Source organism: Cataglyphis hispanica, chromosome 1, assembly GCF_021464435.1.
Source record: "Cataglyphis hispanica isolate Lineage 1 chromosome 1, ULB_Chis1_1.0, whole genome shotgun sequence".
Classification (NCBI taxonomy): Eukaryota; Metazoa; Arthropoda; class Insecta; order Hymenoptera; family Formicidae; genus Cataglyphis; species Cataglyphis hispanica.
In genome coordinates, this window is record NC_065954.1 from 1522800 (window position 1) to 1545165 (window position 22366).

Here is a 22366-nt window from a genome sequence, read left to right on the forward strand (position 1 = left end):
AAAATATTTCACAGGTTTTGTCGGATATATATATGCAGTTCGATTAATTATTATATCACACGCATGCATTAAGATCTATTAAACTTGTAAAGTATTATCACATTATTTGAGAATTCTGTTACACCAAACATAATTACTATAATAATAATGGTCAAATGGTAGACGTGACTCATCAATTTATAATTTATGTTTATCATAAAAAACAATGCATAAATACTATACTAAAGTATATACTTCAATAGTTTTTTTATAACATGCTACCCAAGTTTCATCGCGCTCTGAGTGTAACGATAACAATTATATTATTATATTCTCAAACTCTCTCTCTCTCCCTCTTTCTCTCTCATGACATATTTAAACGCGCGCGTAAATAGTTTCTCACGATCATGTTGCGACGAAAAATTACATTATTGCAAATAAGTGCAGTAAATCTCATCAAATCTCAGTCACATTAATAGATCAAAACATTTTAACGTACAAAACAAAAGATGAGAAATATACAAGACAAGACACACATCCGAGTATATCTATATCGGCTCTGTATAGACAGTTTTTTACATAATGACAGCAAAAAAGCTATCTGTAATCCTATCTTTTGTCTCGATTTAAAGACGATGATGCGCTTGATCAAATTATAATCTGCTTTAACACACAAATTATTTATTCCTAATAAGTGAAATAAAACATCGAAAACAAATATGAAAAAATATTAACTACGAATCTTTAAGTAATAAAATAAATAAACGTCAAATAACATAGAAATAAAAACTATTTTATATTTATTTACACGCATTATACATGTATGAAAATTGAGAAGCTAATCGAAACGATTACAAAAAATCCTATTATAAATTCTAACTCTCAAATTCTTGCTGGATATTGATCGAAGGCAACTCTGAAAAAAGGATCGACCGTTCGTCTTGCGAAACGTCAAAGGTATCGCGAAGAAAGGTAGCAACGCGCCGCAAGGATTTCTCTGGTAGCATCTGCCTACTGTCCATCCGTTCAGAGACACGTCCCGTACCCCATGGAATTTCAGCGCGAGCAAGAGACAGGATCTTTCGGTCCATCTCGGTTCGATGGCACATTCGCTCGCGATAAACGAGACGCCGTTCTCATTCACATCATGAGGACACTAAGCCGGATTATCCGCGCTATGTGAGCCAAAATATCCTGCGGGAGGACGCGCGCGAGGGAATCCTCTGACGAGCCTGTCAACGCTTCATCGCAAATTCTACGCGAATGATTTTTTATTTTTTATCTTGACGGTCATGTGATCAATGGATTGCATAATGTTTAAAAAATCGTTTCTATGTTTTTTTGGCGCATGAAATATATATTCTATAATATTATTATATTATGATATTATTTTATATAATTATATTTTATTATTATGTCGTTGCACAAAAAACGCAACAATATAAAATTAAGAGAAGCAATAGATTCATAATAGCAAAATGAATCGTTGGGATGTCTTACATAAAACACGAAACGGGTATTTACGCGGATTCGACGTTATCGCTAATTTAAGAACAATTAAGAAACAAGAATGCAGACAGACGCAGCTATTTTTTTTCAAGCAACGCGAGCGTCACGTGGCATTTAATTGATTCGCGCGCCTATTAAATTAATCGAATGACGAGTGCGTCCGGCTATCTGTGTTTTCGATCAATTAAAAAATCAGCTCGAAACGTGTAAACAGCCATCTCATCTTTAATGTATATTCATGCCTTCGGAATTAATTATCGTGGAGACACATAAAGCGAGTTGACACGATACTTTCTCAAGGTATCTGGACACAAATGTCCAAAATTATATTCACAAAGTAACGCCTGCGTATAGCGCTTATCTCATTCGGAGATCACAGAGGAGAGATATAAAAAGAGAAAAACGGATGTATGTTATCACATTAAAATCACATACAGAAGGCCAAGATCTATCCGGTCGCCTCGTGTATCATAGAAAACGGGATGTCGATTCCCCGTATCTGTCGCGATGAAAACCTTTTTCTTCTTCCGTCATACATAATTCTTGGCTAGACCTCATCCGCTAATGAGTATACAAATTATAACCGGCCGTTGTCATACGGAGGCTGCCGAAAGCTGTAAATCGTGCGATAAAATGTCCCTTTGAAAGCTCCCGCCGCGATTTCCTTCTGTCTCGCCGCCACATTTTCTCTGGGTATCGCCGTTTAAAACTATAAATCGGAACGGCCCGATAAGACGTTGCTTGTCACCAGTCGAAAGCAACTGACATATGACTACCGTGCGACTACTCTGCGGATTCAAATTCGAGACACAGTGACGTGAGTAAATTAGGATTGTCTTTAGTTACGATAAAGTTATTTCTAAATCGGCATCCAATCAGCGCGCGTTCTTTCATATTAACTATTTTTTCATAGCTCTCTTTGTATATAATCTATGTACCTCTATCTTTCTCTACATATAATCTATTTTTACAAATTATATACATATATTTAAAAAACAATATACGTTTACAGAATATCTTTTAATCAAATAATTCGCCAAATAATTAAAAAGTGAAAGTCTTGAGATTTTTTCAATACTGTTTAGCGAAAGTTCACAGCCAGAGGAAGTTTTCTTTATAAGAAAAGACATACTGCCTACGCGACATTCCTCTAGAGGCTGAGGAATAATCGTCGATTAGCGCCGTTCGGCTTTAATGGCCATCCTCCTCTTATATGCGCACAGATTACGGGAAAGGGCTTCCGAGGTCTCAAGATCTCGGGTTCTTACGACAGCGGCCGAGTCATCAGAAATATTTATCGGCATCGGATACGACCAGTATCATCATTACGGCTTATGTTATTGCCAGGGAGAACAAGAATTAGGTGCTAGATCGAGCCGCATTGCCGCGTTGTCGACTCCGCGTCAATAATACTAAAAATTAAACCGTCAAAGAGACGGCCGCACAAATAACGCGCGATAAATCATATCCGAGAAAATTAGTAGAATCTAAAGATACACGGTATTGCCGATAATGGCGTTTTTTTTTTCTGTGATTTTTATTTTGAGATTGACTGAATCCGCTTTAATAATAAAATCTTTCAATTTCTCAATGTTAATGAAATTTATAAAGTATAACGTAAAATCCATTTAATATATGTTAATTTTTCAAAAAGAGATTGCACACACAACCCCGCTATTAAGTGTTTACTTTCGCGAGAACAAGTGAGAATGCAACAATTCCGGTACCGTGTCCACGTTAAAAAAAAAAAAAAAAAGAAGAGTTTAGATAACAATCATGCAAACGAGGAGCATGTGAGCCGGTGGTACATCGCGAAAGCGCACACCATACACATTGTCTCATTTACATATGCACGCGTCGTTACGCCTGCTCCGCGATTATCGCCATTAAATATGTAGCTACGACGACACAATTACACCTGGGAAATGATAACTGCGGTAAGCGTGGCGCGATATCGCGTTATGATTGATTCCGAAGGTATGGCGCGATGAAGCGGAATGGAATACAAGATAAAGCGCGGTAAAACGGGCAACTTTGCGAAGAAGCACCTGCTTCGTCCGACAGTCGATCATCCGGCTTTCTCGTTCGTAATTCCTCGTCCCGCTACAATGTTCAAAGGGCTTTACACATAGCGGTCTCTCTCTCTCCTTCCTTTTCTCTCTCTCTCTTTCTTTCTAGAGTATACCATGTCGGTTTATTCCCGTATGGCATATGGTGTACTCCCATTTTCGAGACTTTCGATCGATGCGCAGCACGAACCTATATCGCGGATGCCATCGTTAATAAGTTGCGAGATGCCAATCTTTTTAATCGATATAATTTATACTCTGTCCCGTTCTCTCTTCCTCTCAGCCGACGATAATTGCAATGATTGCAATTATCATCGACCGGATAGACCTATCTTTTTCGATAACAGCGTACAATCCCGTCAGATTAACTATAACTTTAACTTTCCGTATCTCATAATTTAATTACAATTAGCATATATAAATGCACTTAATAAATTGCATTATACATATTAATTATATACGTGGAGACAGTAATTATAAAAGCAAAATAATCCGCGCATTTTTATTATTCTGCCTTTATCTTTTCGATTATTTTGCGATCTCGGTCGTACTGCGACGACCCTCTCTCTCTCTCCCTCGTCGCGTTTCGTCTCCCATACGCGGAAGTGGTCTGCCAGTTTCGAGTGTAACCGCAACGATGCACTTCCGGGACACCCAGTACATCCCATCTCCGGTGCTGTGCTTTCCGCAATATATGGCAGGTGGAAGAGAGATCGCTTCCACGAAACCTCAGGAGCCCGCGGTGATGTGCGAGAGCACGACGACGACGACGACGAGCAAGCGCGAAACAACTCGGGACGCACGCATCCCCTTCACCGGCACGAATATACTATACATACGCACATCTCTCTTCTCTCTCGCGGCGACGTCGCACGAGCTGTCCTTGTCTGTTCCTCACAACCGCTGTCTCCCCCTTTCTCTCTTCTCACATATTTGTTTCTTGGACGGCGCTAATTTTCGGCGTTACGGCTCTATCGGCGGAACCCGATCTAGACGCGGCCTCGGGCGTTCTTTTGGTATTCCGTTTGCCGAGGCTTCTGCCTCGTTAACGAGAGACAGAGAAACGTCGGGGAAACGGGCTGCACATTGATCGAATTCGCATATACGACGCTACTTCGTTTGATCATATCGAGTTTCTATAGTCGTGATGCCGATCATTAATGCAGCGAGATGTAATTTCCTTGTTGAATAATTGATAACAAATGTAATTAATTTTCCAACACGACAAAACGATTTATAAAAAATTAAGATTATTTTAAAAATATAACTCATAAAATTCTCAATTAAAAAAAAAAAAAAAAAAGAAAATACTCCATAACCAGATGGTGACACTTTATTGATCATGATGTTTAAAATTAATATAACAAGAGAAAAAAAAATAAAAAAATTTATGCGAGTAAAGTATCTCATTTGTGGCTATCGCAGTTATGCAATTCTGAAGCGGGGAGAGCCTCCTCTCTCTAAACGAATATAAATAACCGCTCGCGAAATATCGATGAGTAATGACGACAAATAGGGGAGAAAAGAGATGGCCTTCACATGTGCAAGCTCCTGCTCCTGCTTCTCCTTGTCGAAGCTGCGCTGATACCTCGATAGAGGTATACCCGCCGCCGTTTCAGTGAAACCAACCGCGAATTTACGACGCGGACGCCCGATAGGTATATCCTATACGATCGTCGCGCCTTATTTACGACGGTTGATTATGGCACGATTATGGTTTCGCGCTTCCGAAGGACGATATTTCTCCGAGAAGCACATACGCGCTTTTGACAATGAAGCGAATACGTGCAACGCAGGATCAACGCATGTTCTATAAATACGTTTTGCACTGTACCGAATTATCTGCATGCATCTAAAAAAAAAATATGTTTTATCTGTCATATTGTTATACGTTATACACACGTTATACTGTGAAAAATAATCTTGCAGCCTACTTTCCTCGATTTTAAACTCTCAACGCACGCGAAAAGATTGCACCTTTCATCTTTTCATTTAATTGTAATTAAAAACAGCCTCGAGTCCTTCACGTGCGCGTTCGTCGCGTCTCGGCGCCAAGAAACCAATGTGCCCAGGAACGTTACGACTTTACGAGACTAATTGTTACGATTTCTCCGTGCCGTGCAGACGTGCCGGAGGCCGTAGAAAAAGAAGTCTCGTTATTAGCTCAGATGAGAGAGCGAGCTCCCTGCAAAGGCGTAATAACGACGTCACACACGCGGATAATGCACGTCGGCGAGCAATTGTAACGCGCATTCGTCTTTACGCAACGCCAAAGAGTCTAACCGAATCCCTTCCTCTTTCGCCCGCGTCGATATTATCGAAAGAGGGAACGGTTATTTACGGCGCGTCATTACGCGCGACAGGGACGCGGCCACTGTAAGAATCCCAACGCAAGCCGGTAGCCTTAAGTTAATTTATTTTATCGCTAAGCGCTGCGCCCACCATGATGATTTGGTCGCGTCCCTTTTGCATGCCCATTTATTTCTTCGCCCGCCAATCCATGCCTCTCCTTATCGTCGTCCTCCTTTCCTCTCTTTCTTTTCCATCTCTCGCCGATTTCGCGCCGTGTTCCGACCACGTAACGGGTGACACGCGATATGTAAGAGGAATATATGGATGACACAGTTTAATTGAACTAAGAGTTTTATGGGCCATTAAACAGCAGAATACAAATTTATTTTACGCAAATTATATTAATTATTCATTATATTTGTTTTCTCGATATGATAAATGCTGGTGATTCAACGTCTTCGATCTTGCGATCTTTTATTCTCGAAACACCCGTTGTAGACGAGGACAGCGTGGGCTCCTTCGCATCCTCCGCGCTTTATAAACTAAGAAGCATAAAATAGTGGGTTTAGGGAACTATACGCATGACGCGTGATCCTCGCGCAAAAGCGACGCCACGCAAAGAAAATTAAAAAGTTCCCCCGGAATCTAATGGAAATTACGCGGCCTTAAATCGGCCGCGCCGCAAATATCCCCCGTCGTATCCCATTTCTCGATTAATCAATCGTGCCATATATCGCATAATTATCGCGCGTGTACCTTTCTGCCATCGTTATAATTTAATCTGTTTACGTTGCGTAAATTTATCGATGCATTCCGCAACGACACGCGAGCCGTTCTCCTCGGCGAATCCACGTCAGGAGGAAGCAAAACACGATGGTAAAGACATGGAAGAATGTGAAGAGAGAAACGAGAAGGAAAGGTGGAGAAGAAGATTTTATGGAACGGCAAAGGGCAGGACACAAATCTATTCGCAAAGGGAACTGACAGTGAAAAGGGGAAGCGGAAAGCGAAGGAGAGAAGAGGGTCGCTTCTCCGCGTCCTCCACCCCTATTCTTCTCCTCTTTCTCCCTCCCTCCCTGCCACCCTGTCCAACCTATCGACTGTGCGAGTCTTGTGTGCGTCTTGTCGAACAAATCGGTACAAACGATCGTCGTAAAGCAGTTAAGGCAGAGTTTATATACGCCTTTCCACCGCGTAGGGCCCCGCGTAGTAGGCCCGAAAGGGAGATGAGCGGGCGCGATAGGGAAACCGATAGTCGTCGCTCGGGCAGAGTTTCGAGAGCTTCTTCCCCCTTCATCCTTTGGCCGCATCTCCTCCCGCGGAACCCCCGCAGCGAGGAACTTTTTTAACCGGATCCGAGAGACCGACCGAATATACCGAAGTCGCATCCATCGAGAGGTTCTCTCCTCGTGAACGTTTCGTCTCTTTTTATTATGAGCGCGATTCGGCCCGTTAACGGACCCAGAGTGAGACTGAAAAGCGACGCAAGCCTTTGTTTCAATTCCAAGTCAGAATCGAAAGAAAATCTCCTTTCACCTCTCATAGTTCATTCACGAATTTTCAAAAAATCCAATCAAAATATATATCCCTTGTCTTAGCATAGCGATTCCTCTGGCAACAATTGACTTATGTTTCTACCGGACACGTGCGATTTCGAGAAAAAAATTGCGATTTGTAAAAAATTAAAAATGAATCGACAGAAAATGGACCCCGAGTGCTAATGGACTCTCATCATCACTTCCTGCTGTTTCAAAGATCAGCGGGCAAAAATTTCGCGATCATGGAGACTTCGTGGTAGCCCCGGTATAATTCCGGACGTTTATGACTCGCCAAGAACAAATAATAATTTAGTGGGCGTCTCCGGCCTTCACCCCCTGTCCCGAGAGATCCCCCGACAGACCCCTTTTCTGGCCGACCACACTGTATAAATAACGAGTGGCGCCAGCCGAACTTCCACTGTTGCATTATCTCTTATGGTTTACACGCTATAGGGCACGCCACGGCCATCATTATATCTGCCGTCTTCGTTCCGTGCGTGCGTGCGTGCCACACATCTGTACGTGGATGTGTGAGTACGGAGGCTCTCCTTCGTCGTGATCTCGCCATGCGGCCGCCCCTATAGGATTTCTTATTAGTCCTACGGCTCTTCAACTCAGGTGTGAGAAAGTCGGAGAACCCGGCTCGATCGTATAATGACGCACGATCGATACATACCGGGTGTCATAAATTTATAGTTATTATAAAATATGATGGAAAAGATTATCAGCCAAATAAGGGAAAAAGAATTTTCTTCTTATAATTAACAATCAGAAATATTTCCAACTTTTCATATTTTCCATGTTTATCAACAATCGCATTTGATAAAATAACGATAACAAGTTGCAATTATGTATGGAAAGATGACATGTAAAAAAAAAAAAAAGATAACGGATATTGATATTAGAATGGAGTGGTACGCGGATGTTTTTATGGTTTAATATAGATCGCTAAAAGTGGGGTAACCATATCTCGTGCACTGGCAGCTGGTGAATGGTTAGGTACTACCTATTAAAGTCCTCCAGATAAAGCGCGAGATTAATTTGCCCGCGTACACATACAATCGCTAATTAATCAGATCCAGCTTGTCGTTGCCGTGGCTTAACATCTATGATATGTGCGTAGCAACGATCGCACGAGGAACAAGGATCCCGCGATAATTCTGTCGAGGTGCACTCGGAATACTTGAACCGGCTAAAATATATTGCGCCATTTTGCTAATCAAAATTATCAATAGATTGCAATCGATTAATTCCTTTTACCACCGATGTTAAGTAATGAACAACTCAGCTCTTTTACGTGAGAAATTAAATTAATTTAAATTCCATTGATGAAAATTTTCAGGCTACGCTTATTTTTAGAAAAGATTTCCTTTCTGCGAGAACAATGACGGTCCAAAATGAGCCGCTGAAAAAATTACGAACGCCCGAGCGCCGTATCCTCAATTTCAAGGCTTTTTTTTTTATTTTGCACCCACCACACGCCAGCGTTTCACATTGAATTCACACTTTCCGCGCCGTGAGAAAGGGGTTGGGCTCGCGCGTCATATTCAAGTGGCAAGTGGTAGGTTAGACCGAAGGCGAAGAAGACGCCCGTAACAGCTTTCTATTTGCATACTCTACTGCCTCCCCCCCGCGTTTTCATCCGCGAGACCCCCTTTCGACACCACCGCCGTTATTTGCATTCAGAAATTGGCCGTCGACCACTGAGTAGCGATCTCTCTCTCTCTCTCCTTTCTTCCTGCTGCGCCGGGTATATCGTATTCTCTCCCTCCTCCGCGTTCTATTCGTGCTCTTAAAAATTTTTTAAACGAGCCATCAATTTAGTAGAAATCCATTTATCTCTCCTCTCCATATGAACAATGTTGTCTTGGATTATTTTAAAAATTTAAGCATAGTAAGGATTAATTAACAAAACATTTAATCATTCGAGAAATATTCCTAAGATTTTATAAACATAAATTAAAATTTTTTGTACGGCAAGTGAAATTTTTCACGAACATGTTACATGTTACTATCTTTAGTAATTTGTCACATCGAGAGGCAAAACCGGTATCGAACTGTATTTTGCTTTTTTTGATATACTGATTAGATTGTGCGATCGCAGTTCTTTCTTTAGATATTTATAATATTCATACAAAATTAAATTCTTACATATTCATGCTAATACTGTCAAGTCAGTCTTGCTAAATGTTAATTTTTTTTTTTTTTTAAATTCAACGATAAGATTAATTTCCCACTAATCTTTTTTTTCCTTTACAATAAAAATTTTCGACATAGCAACTATAATGATGCACGAGTGAAAGAAAAAGAGAGAATTGCCTTAGAGGCAAGAAAGTAATTATCCCCCTTCCGCGTGTATCTGCGTCGGCAGTTTATATTGTATAATTATATAAAAATAAGTGCGCGCCGCTGCCTGTCAAGATTTGAACCAGCTGTAATGCACGTATGTATATATAATACGAAGCGCGTAAAGTCCCGACCATTAACACGCCGCGTTATTACATATTCGTGCGATACGATAGTCGAGTCGAGGCGAAGTGCGATGCGCAAAGAAATGTGTCGTGAGACGTTTAATTAGACACTTCATGGACGCAGCTATCGTGTTCAAGGACCGATAACGTTACACGTTTTTATCGCAAACTTCAGCTGATCTAATGCGTCATAAGCGATTCGCTATTTCGTTTAGTCAATCATGCAAATTATGTTTCATTTTCAGGTGTGTGCTCGTAGTATTCTTTCGCATTCTAATATATGTGCATTCTGACAATGAATTATACTGATACTTTATCTTCGATATTAACGAGAAGACATGTCACTCATTCGGTATCGATACCGTATTAAACTTGAGCGGGCATGCTTTCAACGTGTCTCGCAGAACTGAAGTGTGTCGAAAAAGATGATCTCGACGTACCGCGAGAATATAATAGGATCTCCTGCTCTCTCTATACTGACGGATATAATAAAGCTCTCGCACCTGTTCGAAACGCACGTCAGATCGCAATCGCCGTTTATAATCCCACCCGATGCAACGGCGGAGCAGCGGCAGCAATTTTAAATTAATATATTCGCGCGGAATTTGATCCAATCCCCTTTTTTTTTTTTCATCGCGGTTCGATAACGAGCCGATGGAACCGGTAGGTAGATTGATATGGCAATACCGATCGATGGATCTGGTCGATCGATCAAGATCCAAACACTGCGAATGATCATGAAAACCGACATACGTTTTTATTGTACAGAATTTTGATATAGTTTGTAACGTGAGTTGCAGTGTATTTGAAAATCGTTACTGTTGATAACGTATCGAATATACATATAAATATTCGATATCGCCTCATCAATATCTTCATTGTTCAACACATTAAAATGTATATTCTTCAAAGTTTCTCTCCCGCATTAATAAATTTTCACCTGTGCTCGTGACATTTTATGTGACGAAAAGCCGCGAAATTACGCGCTAAATAAACTAGGCTGTCTCCACCGGCGATTATTCTCCTGATTTATATTGGTGATCAGTATTATTGCCTCTCGATGACTATACTCTGTACCATTTACATCATTTATCATGAACATGACACGATCTTAATCTGAAAAATTAAAGATTACGCGTTCTGACATAGATAACATAATATTGCTAAAGACAATAAATAACCGTCCGGCCATAATTCGATGTAACAATGGACAGAAATTTACTGCGTCCCCATACATATACACAGACACACAAAATATATATATATACCGCGTGTGCATTACAATCTTCAAACTTCACCTGCATTTTTACGTCCTTAAAAACTGTCGCGCATAACCAAATCGTGACTAACCATGCACGATTATCTTGTGATAGATGATACAGAATAAACGGCAAAGATATGCCGCACTTTATGTGCAAATGTATCGCCGTGACAATGCAACGTATTTAACGCCTCATTACCTCACCGCATGCTAATATTCGCAATAACCTTCCGGTACGCGGCATTGACTATCAACTGTAAGCAGTAATCTGTATGCACTTATCATTTGTTACGAAAGCTTCGTTTGATAGCGTCTTTTAAAATATGTGATTTAAATAATAGCACAGCTATGAATAATAGTAATACTCCCAGCGATATATGAACGCGATATAACGGGGAAAAAGAAGAGGCAAAGATAAGGTATCCGAAAAGTATAGAAACAAATTTTAAGCATAGCAACAATAAATAAATAAAATTTCTCCATCTCTTCTATTTTTATTTTCAACCCAACCGCATTCTTTTTTTTTTTTTATTTCGAAGTACTTTAATTCTGCAGAGAATTCAACTATTGGATGGTAAAGCTCGACGAATGGACATTCAATCAATATGGATGCGTGACTTGCATACAACCGACACGCGTTGAGTTTTGTGCCGATCGTTAAACACCGCCACGCGGTGTGAAAAGTGTGGGTTTCCACAGACATGTGGAAGCTCACGGGCAAGAAAAATGATTTTAAAGCGTGGGGATTCGCACCAGCACTCTTTCGAGCGTTACACACGCCGTGCGGCGCGTGAAACAGCTTCGCGTGCGGAGCTGATACAATGCGATGCGCTATCATCGTAATCGCGTGTATATGTATGGATTTTCGTAGCCTTGAAACACGCCGCCAAGTGCTGCCGAAGATAAGGACATTCGTGTTTGAGTAAAATAAAAAAAAATAAAAACAAAGCTGGCGGAAGATACGAGGAAGAGCAGGGAGGGGAGAAAAGAGAAACGCAAACGGTTAAAAGGTAGAGCTGAAGGAGGCTAAATAAATAAAAGAATGAATCCATATAAATACATCTAGTTTGATGTCAAAATATGATGAATTCGATAATAACTCGATTTAATATAATAACAAAGAGATAAAATATCCAAGAAAATTAATTGCGAAAATGCAGAGAGAATTAATTGATGACGAGAGACTACAGAGAATCGCAAAGATGAGACGAGAGGACAAATTGATCAAATAAGACGCAAAATATTCGCGAATGTGTCATTCGATAATGAAAGACAATTTCACAGAATGATGATTTTTTTTTTTTAATGCAAAGTCGCGAAAAGATCGGCAGCAGCCATCGGAACAACCTACCTATCTATCTATCTATCTATCAGATCGTGAATGAAACAAAGTAACACATATGCGTCTTTTCGCGTCTTTCCCTTTTCCTTTTTTTTTCTTTTTTTACGCGAGACAGTTCGCACGATGACGATTCGGCACGACAAGCAAGGTGACGAGAGAAAGGTGTAACCGATATATAGAGCCGTCGGAGACAAAGTGCCCCCGGCATGTACAAGCGCGGTAATGAATTGACGCTTTGGCCAATATTTATGAGCGGTGATGCAAGAATGCGGCGATTATTCCCCTCCTCCCCTTCCTCCTTTTGATTCGTGTAATTATTGGCCGCGCGGAATGCACAGGACACACAAGTATCGTTTAACTGGCACGGAAAGATTATAGGCTTCGAATATAAGTAATGTTGCGCTAATGCTCTCCCTTCCCCCTCCCAGCGTGAACGCGTGCGTCGCTTTTTTCTTCTTCTTCTTATCTTTTTTTTATGTTGCGCGTTTTCGAACCCATCTAGAGTCACCAAAACAGTGACAGATCTTAAAAGCAACTCTCATGCAACGCGCATATGGTTGTGGCGATCTTCCTCCTCTTATATTATATTGCTGGTTTTTTGAAACATCTCGTTACGAATTACGATTCTCGAGATTCACGGCTGATTTTCGTCGAAGCGTAAAACGCGATACTTCGTAGGCGGAAAAAGTAATGGAACGTAAGAATGCTTAAAGTCGTCTCATGTAGATATCATCGCTTTTAAAGAGCGTGACCCAGACAGAAGAAGAGAGAGAGGAGGGAGCTCAACGAGTGTGAAAAGCAAGGCCAATAATTTGCGAACCAAAAGAACTGGACTATTCGCGCTTGATTTTTCGTCTTCTTCCTCATCTCGCTTCGAAATATGTATATACGATGAAACTGAAACATCGACTCGTTATAGACTGTCAGTTTCAATATTCCGACACGAGAAACTTCCTTATTAACGTCACGCAAAGTTTGTGTGTCGATCGCGACGAAGCAAGTTGTTTTCACAGCGAGACATTATGTGTATATATATGTTTAATAATTTAATTGGACTATAACTATTGTATTTAAATTCAATGTGATGTATTAATTCTTTAAGAGCAGATGGAGATTAATGCTTTTATTATTATTTAATTATATATTATTATTACATAAATTATTCTTTCTCTTAAGAGCAAAAAGAGAAAGGATGCAAAATAATATTTTTTTTTTAAATTTTATTAATTTATTTCTCAGTATTAATATATAATAAAGATACTTGGCTGCAAAAATTTCTATATTGCGGCACAATTAACGTTAAAAAAATGCCCTTTAACGCGCACGCGACGGAAAAGGATCGAGTGTAAAAGATCGAGACACACACATACGAAGAGCGCAGAAGATGCTTCCGGTTGGGCGAGGGGAAAAATAGGTACTCTTGCTTCGAGACACCCTCTAGTCTCGTTCGTGACGACCCGAAAGAAACGTCGATACACGGCGAAGGCTACCGACACTTTTGCCACAATCGCGGCACGCACTTTCAAGGTTCGCACGCGCGTGCAAGCCCACCATACGGCTAATTATAGTGAGCGCCGTTAACCGGCGACAAGCGTGCGTAACCCTGCGTATGAAAAAGAGAGAAAAGGAAAGGGAGTTATAAGTAAGGGTACGCATTCGCGCTGAATGCAACGGAGAAGCTGCGTGCAAACCTCTCACGCATGCGCGCGGGCGATAGAGATGGGGTGAATTCAATTGTCGAGCGAAAAAAAGGAAGAAGGATGAGAGAAAGAGAGGGGATGCTGTACCCATACATAAGCAGTAAGCAAGCCTCGATATTATCGAGATATCGAAACTTTGTTAGCTGTATCGTGTACTTTTAATATTGATATTTTAGATTAAACACCCCGGGGTATTTCTCTCTTTGCAATTATCCTAAGATAATATTTCATAATTTATGCACACACAAACTTGAGTTTAGACATTGCACGGTTCTTCTTGAGATTCAACGATTCGCGAAATAATAAAAATATTGAACGAGAGTATATATATATATATATATATATAAGTACTTGTGTTTCATAAGATGTTTACAGTGGCATGAAACGACGGCTCGTGCCAACGTTGGCCAAGAGACTGAAAGTGACGGCGATGAATTCTGTTAAGCCGATTACATAAGATTTCACGGGTCTCTTTTCTTTAACGCTTTGTTTGCTCCGAGTCGCTCTCGCGCTTTTATTTGATTTACAAATCAGACGAATTAAAGCTCTTACGTGTCACCCGACAACGTCACGAGTCAATCCTCTTTAAATCGCGCCTAAAAACCGCAGATTTCGTAATAGCGCGCGATGGCGTTTTACAAGCCGGTACCTCCGCAATTCGATGCCTTCGATGCCTTCGATGCCGTCGATGAGCACGCGCGCTTATATACGTGTAGGCTGTCGTATGTGAAACCCGTGAATGGGAGGCTGGCAATTTGAAGGCAATCGGAAGAGGCGGGGGGGGGGCAATTTTGGGCCCGGGGGGAGGGGGCCCACTCCCTCCTCTCCCTTCGACTGGCGTTGATTCCCTCGGCAGTGAAACACGAGCACGGCGAAAATTTTCGTCCGAACCTCGCATCGTCCTCCTCCTCCTTCGTCTCCCATCTCTTCCTTCTCCCTGTCTCTTTCTCATTCGTTCCCCCTCTCGCTCATTGGAACGAGTCGAGCTCCTCGGGCGCGCACCACACGACTCATTCGGGCAAGGGTTTGTGTATCGCAACGGGTCCGGGTAATATCTCGTTTAGAAAGATTACAGGTTCGAGAAGAGGCTGCCAATGTATAAAACAAACATCGTTAAGGCAGCCCTATACTTAAGATCCTCTTCCCCATACCCGTTTCCGGCCCCACCCGCGCACCCTCTCTCACATTACATGCTCGCTATTATGCACATCTACGATACTGTTGCATCTCATTATCGGTGCAGGTATATATGTATATGTGTCATAGAACTGTTTCAGGAAAACGGTAGCAGATATAAATTTTTCATAGTATTTTCGAATTACAATAATTCTAGCTTTAACAAAATCTCGTTTTTCAGTTTATTTCCATCCTCAACTTTATCTTACTCTTTACAGACGTGACATACATTTAAAACTGAAACTAGAAAATTGCGAAAATTCGATTAAAAAAGAAATTCGCCAAATATTAGTATTGAATTTCTTGCTATATTTTTTATGCATCTTTCGAGACACCCTATACATACATGTACCGCATGATGCTGCGGGCGAGAGACGGCGATGCCGAGGTGAAGATGAGAGACGTCTAGACTGGATCACGCACGTGATCCAGAATGTAGTAAACGTTTTGCGTGCAGTGGCGCAAACGTGTCAAACGCGCACACACCGCGTATTGAGACGTAGTAGACCACCGGACGGGGCTCTCGAGTGTGGGGCCCGACGGGCCCCGGCCCTACAGTATAATTTCTACGCGTATAATTATCGATGATCGGACCGTTACTAAAGGGCCCGAGCGCAGCGTTTCGCTGAAACCCGATCGCGAACGGGCGGACATTACGACCAAGATGGGGAGGGAGGGAGACAGATCGGTCAGACATGACAGTTATTATTTATCGATGGAGATTGATTTAGAGCGCGGCCAGTTTTCGAGATTGCGATCGATCGGCCGCGGATACACCCGTGAGCGTCGTGATTTCAGATCGATCGGACATCGATTCTCGTCCGTTTCTGATAAGAGCGTTAAGCGCTATACCTTTCGACAATCGAGCCAACTTTTTCGTTCTCAACTAGTATTCGTCTATTTTCATTATTAACCGTCTATTCGTTATCGCGTATTAATTAAATTAATTTTCTATCAAAAGTAATTTTACTTTTACTTTCCTTATTTCTATATTCCGAAATTTATGTCTCTTAAATTTTATATTAGATAACAATTTATTTTGAAATGTTTAAAGATGATATTCGATTGAATTATGATATCAATTTCAACTTTAAAAAGATAAATGTATTTCAGTAAATTAGAATAGTGCCACTACAAATGCTAATGTTCTTCGTAAGAAGGTTCACGATGTTATAGCATAGTTTATTTATTGCATTTAAAATTAGAAACGTTGAATAAATTTCAAATGCAGAGTAGCTGTCACATGCAAAAAAGAAAAAAATTATTATAACAGTCCGATAACGTTCGATCATTATGACGTGTGTCAATACGCGTATGAATTAATCATGCCGACACTTTTGAATCAGTCATTCCTTCATGTATTCAACTTACTCGGTGTTGTAAATTGAGTTGAATATCATGATCGATTATTTGTCATTCACTAAACGGCGGCGTGTATTTATCAAAAACGTTGCCGAGATTGCAAGATTATATGCGATAATAGTACTTGTTCTATTGTAAGCTGTCTTGTTACGTTAATAAAACCGCCGATAATTTGACTAACAATAGCGCGCATACACATAGAATAACCGATACCTATCAATTCGTTTTAACATTTTTTTTCCTTTGCACTTAATACACTCCTTGTTCCTCCAGTGTAATTTTTTTTAATAAAAAAAGCTCATGTATTAATTTCTTTTCCATCTATATATATAAAAATATTTTATTACTAATTAGCACCTTAATAAATATTATGATGTACTATATCGATTCTCGCGACGAAATGCCTTGAAGCAATCTTCGCGTCTCCCCTCGTCGCGGCTCTAATGACGCAAGTTACAAGAGCAAACTCGGCGCGTGTTGGCGCGAGACCGAGGAAAGCGTATTAACCGAAGCTCGAAAGCAAAGAGCGAGAAAGATTTAATGCGGCCAATATTCACGCATACACTCGCAAAAGGGACACGGTGGTGGTGCGAGCGATGTTTCGCGTCCATGTAGCCGTAATCCACATACGTACACGCACACACGTCCATGCGAATGCGCGCTTTAGCACCTGTATATGTCGCACATGAAATATGTAAGCGTATATGCTCACCCTTTCGTCGCGGACGCGCGTGCTCTATTCTCGGCTATTATAGTTTGCCGTAGAGTTTGCATTGAAACTCGATATACCTTGTCCGCTCGGCCTTGTCCTATCATCGGGCTCATCGTTTCTTCGTTCTCTATCTTTCTCGGTTTCGTATTCGCTCACCGCCTTCCACATCAAGCCTCGTTCTCTTTGTCGCGTGCAATACGACGCGTATCCGAGCGATCATGACTTCGCGGAATAAGGTGCGGCGATAGATAAGTTGCGCTTCGAAGAAAGAAGAAAAGAAAGAGAAAGAAGGATAAGAAAGTGAACGCGAGCACAAGAGCATAATCGCGAAGGAGGGGAGCGAGAAGTTTCAATTGCTTGGCGACCAAGGGATCCGACAATTTTGTAGTGATATCTTTTTTATGACGGCACTGTACGACGCTACACGTCATCGGGGAAGTGCTGCGCGATACCCTGTCCCTCTTTTCTCTCTTTCTCTCTCTCTCTCTCTTTCTCTTTGCCCCGCTGCACACCCTTTCCTTTCCCCCGTGCACGTGCACGGGGATTGTGGAGAAGCGCGCGCGGACACGTATGCATTGCGTGCCCGATACGCGAGCGCTGCTCGCAATAACGAAAAGTAAAAGTTTCGTCGCTATGGGGGATACGTGGAAAAAGAACTGCTCGTAAGAGCAGCGATGCTTTCTTCTCGCGCGAAATAATGAAATCAATATGTTCGCTGTTATACGGTCCTTCCTTTTATGTATCCAGAAGAAAGAAATTAAAGCAAACTGAATTTTTATGTGACCGAGATATATCGATATTAAGCCTCTCTAATGTCTCTAATGTGTTTATATTTTTATTAGATGAAATTAATTAAAATTTATCTCAATGAATTAATTTTAAGTACTGAGAAGATTTAAAAATCTCCGCATTATGCGTTTGTGAATGTTTGTTATCCGATAAGTATTCCTCGAGACAACCCGCATAAAATTTTTTTCTCATGTTCATTCGAGCTCTTATATTAAGAGCTCAAGAGAGTTCTCAGTCATGGTTATTATTCTCGACAATAAGATTCCGCCCTGTCTGCAAGCTGCACATGCAAAAATGAGCAAAATTTTATTTAAATATTAAATTATATACCTATGTATATATAGATATATAATTTTTTCAACATTAATATTTGTTCTGTATATTTGAGCATAAAGTTAAGAGATTCTCTCGTTTATTTAGCTTCATTAAAAAGAAGGGCTAATCTTTCTTCAAGCATGTAATTGCTATTAAGGACTTTCTTGAAGCGTAAAAAGATTTGAATGTTTAATTGAAAGAAAAATAACCGATGTAAAACGTGAGAAACCATTACACGCGCGTTCTAGTTACATTACGCCTCTAATAATTGACGGTAAGAATAAATATCTTCGTGTCGCAGGAGGAAGAAATCGCAGGTGCAAACTTTTGTAAATTGACAATTAAATACTATTTAACATAAATATGTCTCATCCGTCGCCTTTTACGTCATATTCATGCCAATGCATTCTGAACGAAATCGCAAATTTTCGATAACGCGGCCAAGCAATAGGGAGTAGGAAACTTCAAAGTCCAAAGTCTCGACCATTGGAACGTTTGTTAGATTTGTACACATTTACATTACAAATCGTGCATATACGATGAAACTTGGTAGAACTGACATCCTGATTGCTTCGCTCTCAGGATGCCGTGCAACGATCGTTCAATTAGCGACAAAGGATCGTAATCATGGTAATGATGTTGACGACGATATTGACACTTACCGGCCGCTCTTCGTAATGACCATTTCCGTTCCGAGCTTGTGGAATTTCTCCCAAAGCTCCTTGCCCTCAAGCGTGACTTTGGGATCGTCAACGACACCATCCTCTTCCGGATGATGGGGCGGTACGAGGGGATGATGCGGCGCCGTAAGGGGGTGATGCGTGGCCAGGGGATGCGGCGACGTGTGGAGCATCCCCGGCGGTAGCGGCGGCCTCAGGGGCCTCATCGCCGGACCGCCAGGACCTTGGTGATGATGATGTAAGGCCGCCGCGGCTGCCGCCAGGACAGCGGCCTCTTCCGGCGTGTGCGGACCCAGACCTAGACCTGAAATTTTCAAATGTCAAATGTTCTGAGAGTTAGAAAACATCGTAAATTGTCTTTTTTTTCGTGTATAAATATATAGATTATTAAGGCAAAAAGTTAGAAAAAAAATTAATTGAAACGTCTGACAATTATATAGTTTTCGGTAGGATTAATTTAATCCATCGCGATTGAGGGACCATATAATCACGGTAATCGAAAATCGTTATCAGTTTGCGCACGACGGGTAACCATCTGGTCGCGCTATTCCACGTAAACGCAAGATGCGAGCCATAATGATCCGGCGATCTGCAGTGCAGGCTGAAGATCAGCGACGGATAACAAGTAAAAGACAGCTGCCTAAAGTTTCGCGAGGGTGAATCACCTGGCAACTCGCAGTAGCAACCCCCAACCAAAGAAAAGTTTCGGATTCTTCTCCCACGCCACCCCTCGACGATCATCTTCTCCCTTTACTTGACTCCCTATCTTCGAGTTAGGAACTTTATCGTCTTTCTCTTCTCCTTAAGTTGCTCCTGTCGCGACGACTTAAGAAGAGCATTTTGAGAAAACCGCCAACGATCGCAAGTGGTTATAGACATTATACCTCTTCAATCAAAGAGATGTATCGTTAAAAATAAACCTGATGCAACCGCGGATCAATACAGCAGTTTACTTATATCATCTTCTTCGATAATCGATCGTTACATCGATTGCGACTTTGCCAATTCAGCGATAAAGATATTGTGACTAAATAAAACAAAATGGAATTTTTAATATTTTTATAATTTAATATATATATACTATCGAGACAGACACGCAGCAAAATACTCTTAAATAATTCAACAGGCGAATGTATTATCGCGAGTAAATTTGCAAAACTGTGAGAATTTCCCGGAAATATGTCTTGACATTTATGATCGCAAATATCAATAGTTTCACGCACGTTTTGTGTTAAAGAGCGTTACTTGCATGCGTGTATGTGAGAACGGAATTGCATTAATCCGTTTTAATAATATCACCGTTCGCTATAACGTCAACTTAGTGAGAATGATTAATGTAAATCACCGTCTATAAATGTTATGAGTAATGATGCAGTTAATAGTTAACGACACATATACGGCTTCCAGTATTATATTCCCTTTCCTTTTCGATCAATTACCATCTGTAAACGAAAAAAATGGAAAACCTGTTATATACCGCGTAATGACTTTATGATTGTTATCATAGCAGATCTATGTAAGTCAATTCTTATCTCAATAATAGTTATCTTTACGAGTGATTGTTTTAAATCTTATTTTTTTTTTTTTGCATCATTAAATGTGCAATCATCAAACGCATAAAAAAAGATATAATCGCTACTCTTCTCTTGTACTATAATTTTTTTTATCGTATTAGTTTTCTCGATGAAACGTCACGTCAGTTAAACTAATTCTTGATATGCAACTAGCCATTTGATTTAACATTAATATGTAAAGTGGATTTATCACGCGATGCTGTCTTACTTTCAAAACGATTGATAACAATAATTATTATAATTATGCGCGTCTCTATAACTCCACAGCCTATATTAAGTATAATATAATTACTATTTATTTATTTCATTTAAAGTATTTTGCGCGGATATGTGATCTTTGAATAAAATATAGAAAGAAATATAAAAGCATATGTTTAAAAAACAAAATCTTGCGTTTTTAATGTTTCAATTATTTGGTTATATTATCATCTATTCATTTTATATTCAGTTTTTTTATGCGACAATGAACCCTCGCGTGATATATTCATAAAGAAATTCGTTTTTCGCATTTGTTTATATAAAAAGAACGGCAGTCGCTAACAAATTTTACCCAATAGTCATATAATGAGCAAAAATAAAATGTATTATATAACATTTTTATGAATCGTGTTTCCGACGGCAATATATATCTCACATTACACGCATAACAATGATATACGCACGCGTTAAACATGTATATTTTTTGCGGCGTAATAAAACGATAAAATGTAATAATATGCAACTCTAGTTACGCGGAGATCCTTTTTGATGTTTCTCATCTATAGATATCATAGGATAACTTTCAAAAGATGTGAATCTGTCACATGCATCCGTTTTGACTAAAATTAAATCATAATCATCAGAGTAGAGGATGAATAATTATGCGAAGTACGAGAAATGGGGAAATTTATTTCTATGCATCCGTATTTGTTGTTTGCATTAAACGTAATGTATATTTGCGTTTGTGTAAAGACAGTGATGTAGATATAATACTAGACTAAAGCTATGAGCACTAAGTCGATAATAATATACCGCTTGCTCTTATAACAGATTTGCGAGATCGCTTATTTCAAACGCGATTTCTTATCGCGCTTTTTTTTTTTTTATCGTTATTTAAAATATTTCAAACATCGTTTTACTATTGTCTTGAAATAAATTATGCAAGTCGGTAGTTTTTCGATTACAATTATGAATATTATATTTCGTATCTTTAGTATATTTTCGCCAAAGACAAAGAACCGATAGCCCAAAATATTGACAGGTTTCGCATACAACTTTTACGAGTTGATGCATTCGCAAAATTGCTAGATTCGCCAAAATTTACTGTATTATCGAATAAAAGCGCTATTGAATTGTGATGTTTGGTATTTTATTCGCTTATCAAAGACACGAGTACCCCGGAATCCGTCCGACGCGACCGCATCGAATTTTTTTGGACACTTAACGCGCGCATACTTGACTTGTATATGTATTTCAATTTTCATTCGCAAACCGAAAATATATAACGGAAATGTCCGGCCTCCATATTATTTAACCGCGGCATTTTTTTAACGCGTTATATTTCTCGCGTGGATTTAGTACAGTTAAAAATCGTCCGTTAAACCAACACGGAATTAAA

At 40.1% G+C, this 22366-nt stretch overlaps 1 protein-coding gene and 2 long non-coding RNA genes across 10 annotated transcripts in view; 2 read left to right on the forward strand and 1 right to left on the reverse strand.

The window, feature by feature from the left end:
• The window catches only part of LOC126855121 (uncharacterized), a 206281-nt gene that overhangs the window by 96135 nt on the left and 87780 nt on the right, over positions 1 to 22366 (forward strand). The window lies entirely within an intron of this gene.
• LOC126855142 (uncharacterized) overlaps positions 1 to 22366 on the forward strand; it is a 116792-nt gene that overhangs the window by 75685 nt on the left and 18741 nt on the right. The window lies entirely within an intron of this gene.
• LOC126854898 (optomotor-blind protein) overlaps positions 1 to 22366 on the reverse strand; it is a 77773-nt gene that overhangs the window by 48954 nt on the left and 6453 nt on the right. For all 7 annotated transcript variants that reach the window (XM_050602113.1, XM_050602081.1, XM_050602098.1 and 4 more), the window contains exon 2: positions 19178 to 19499. In XM_050602113.1, coding sequence (XP_050458070.1) covers positions 19178 to 19499 — 322 coding nt within the window. The remainder of the gene's footprint in view (positions 1 to 19177; positions 19500 to 22366) is intronic.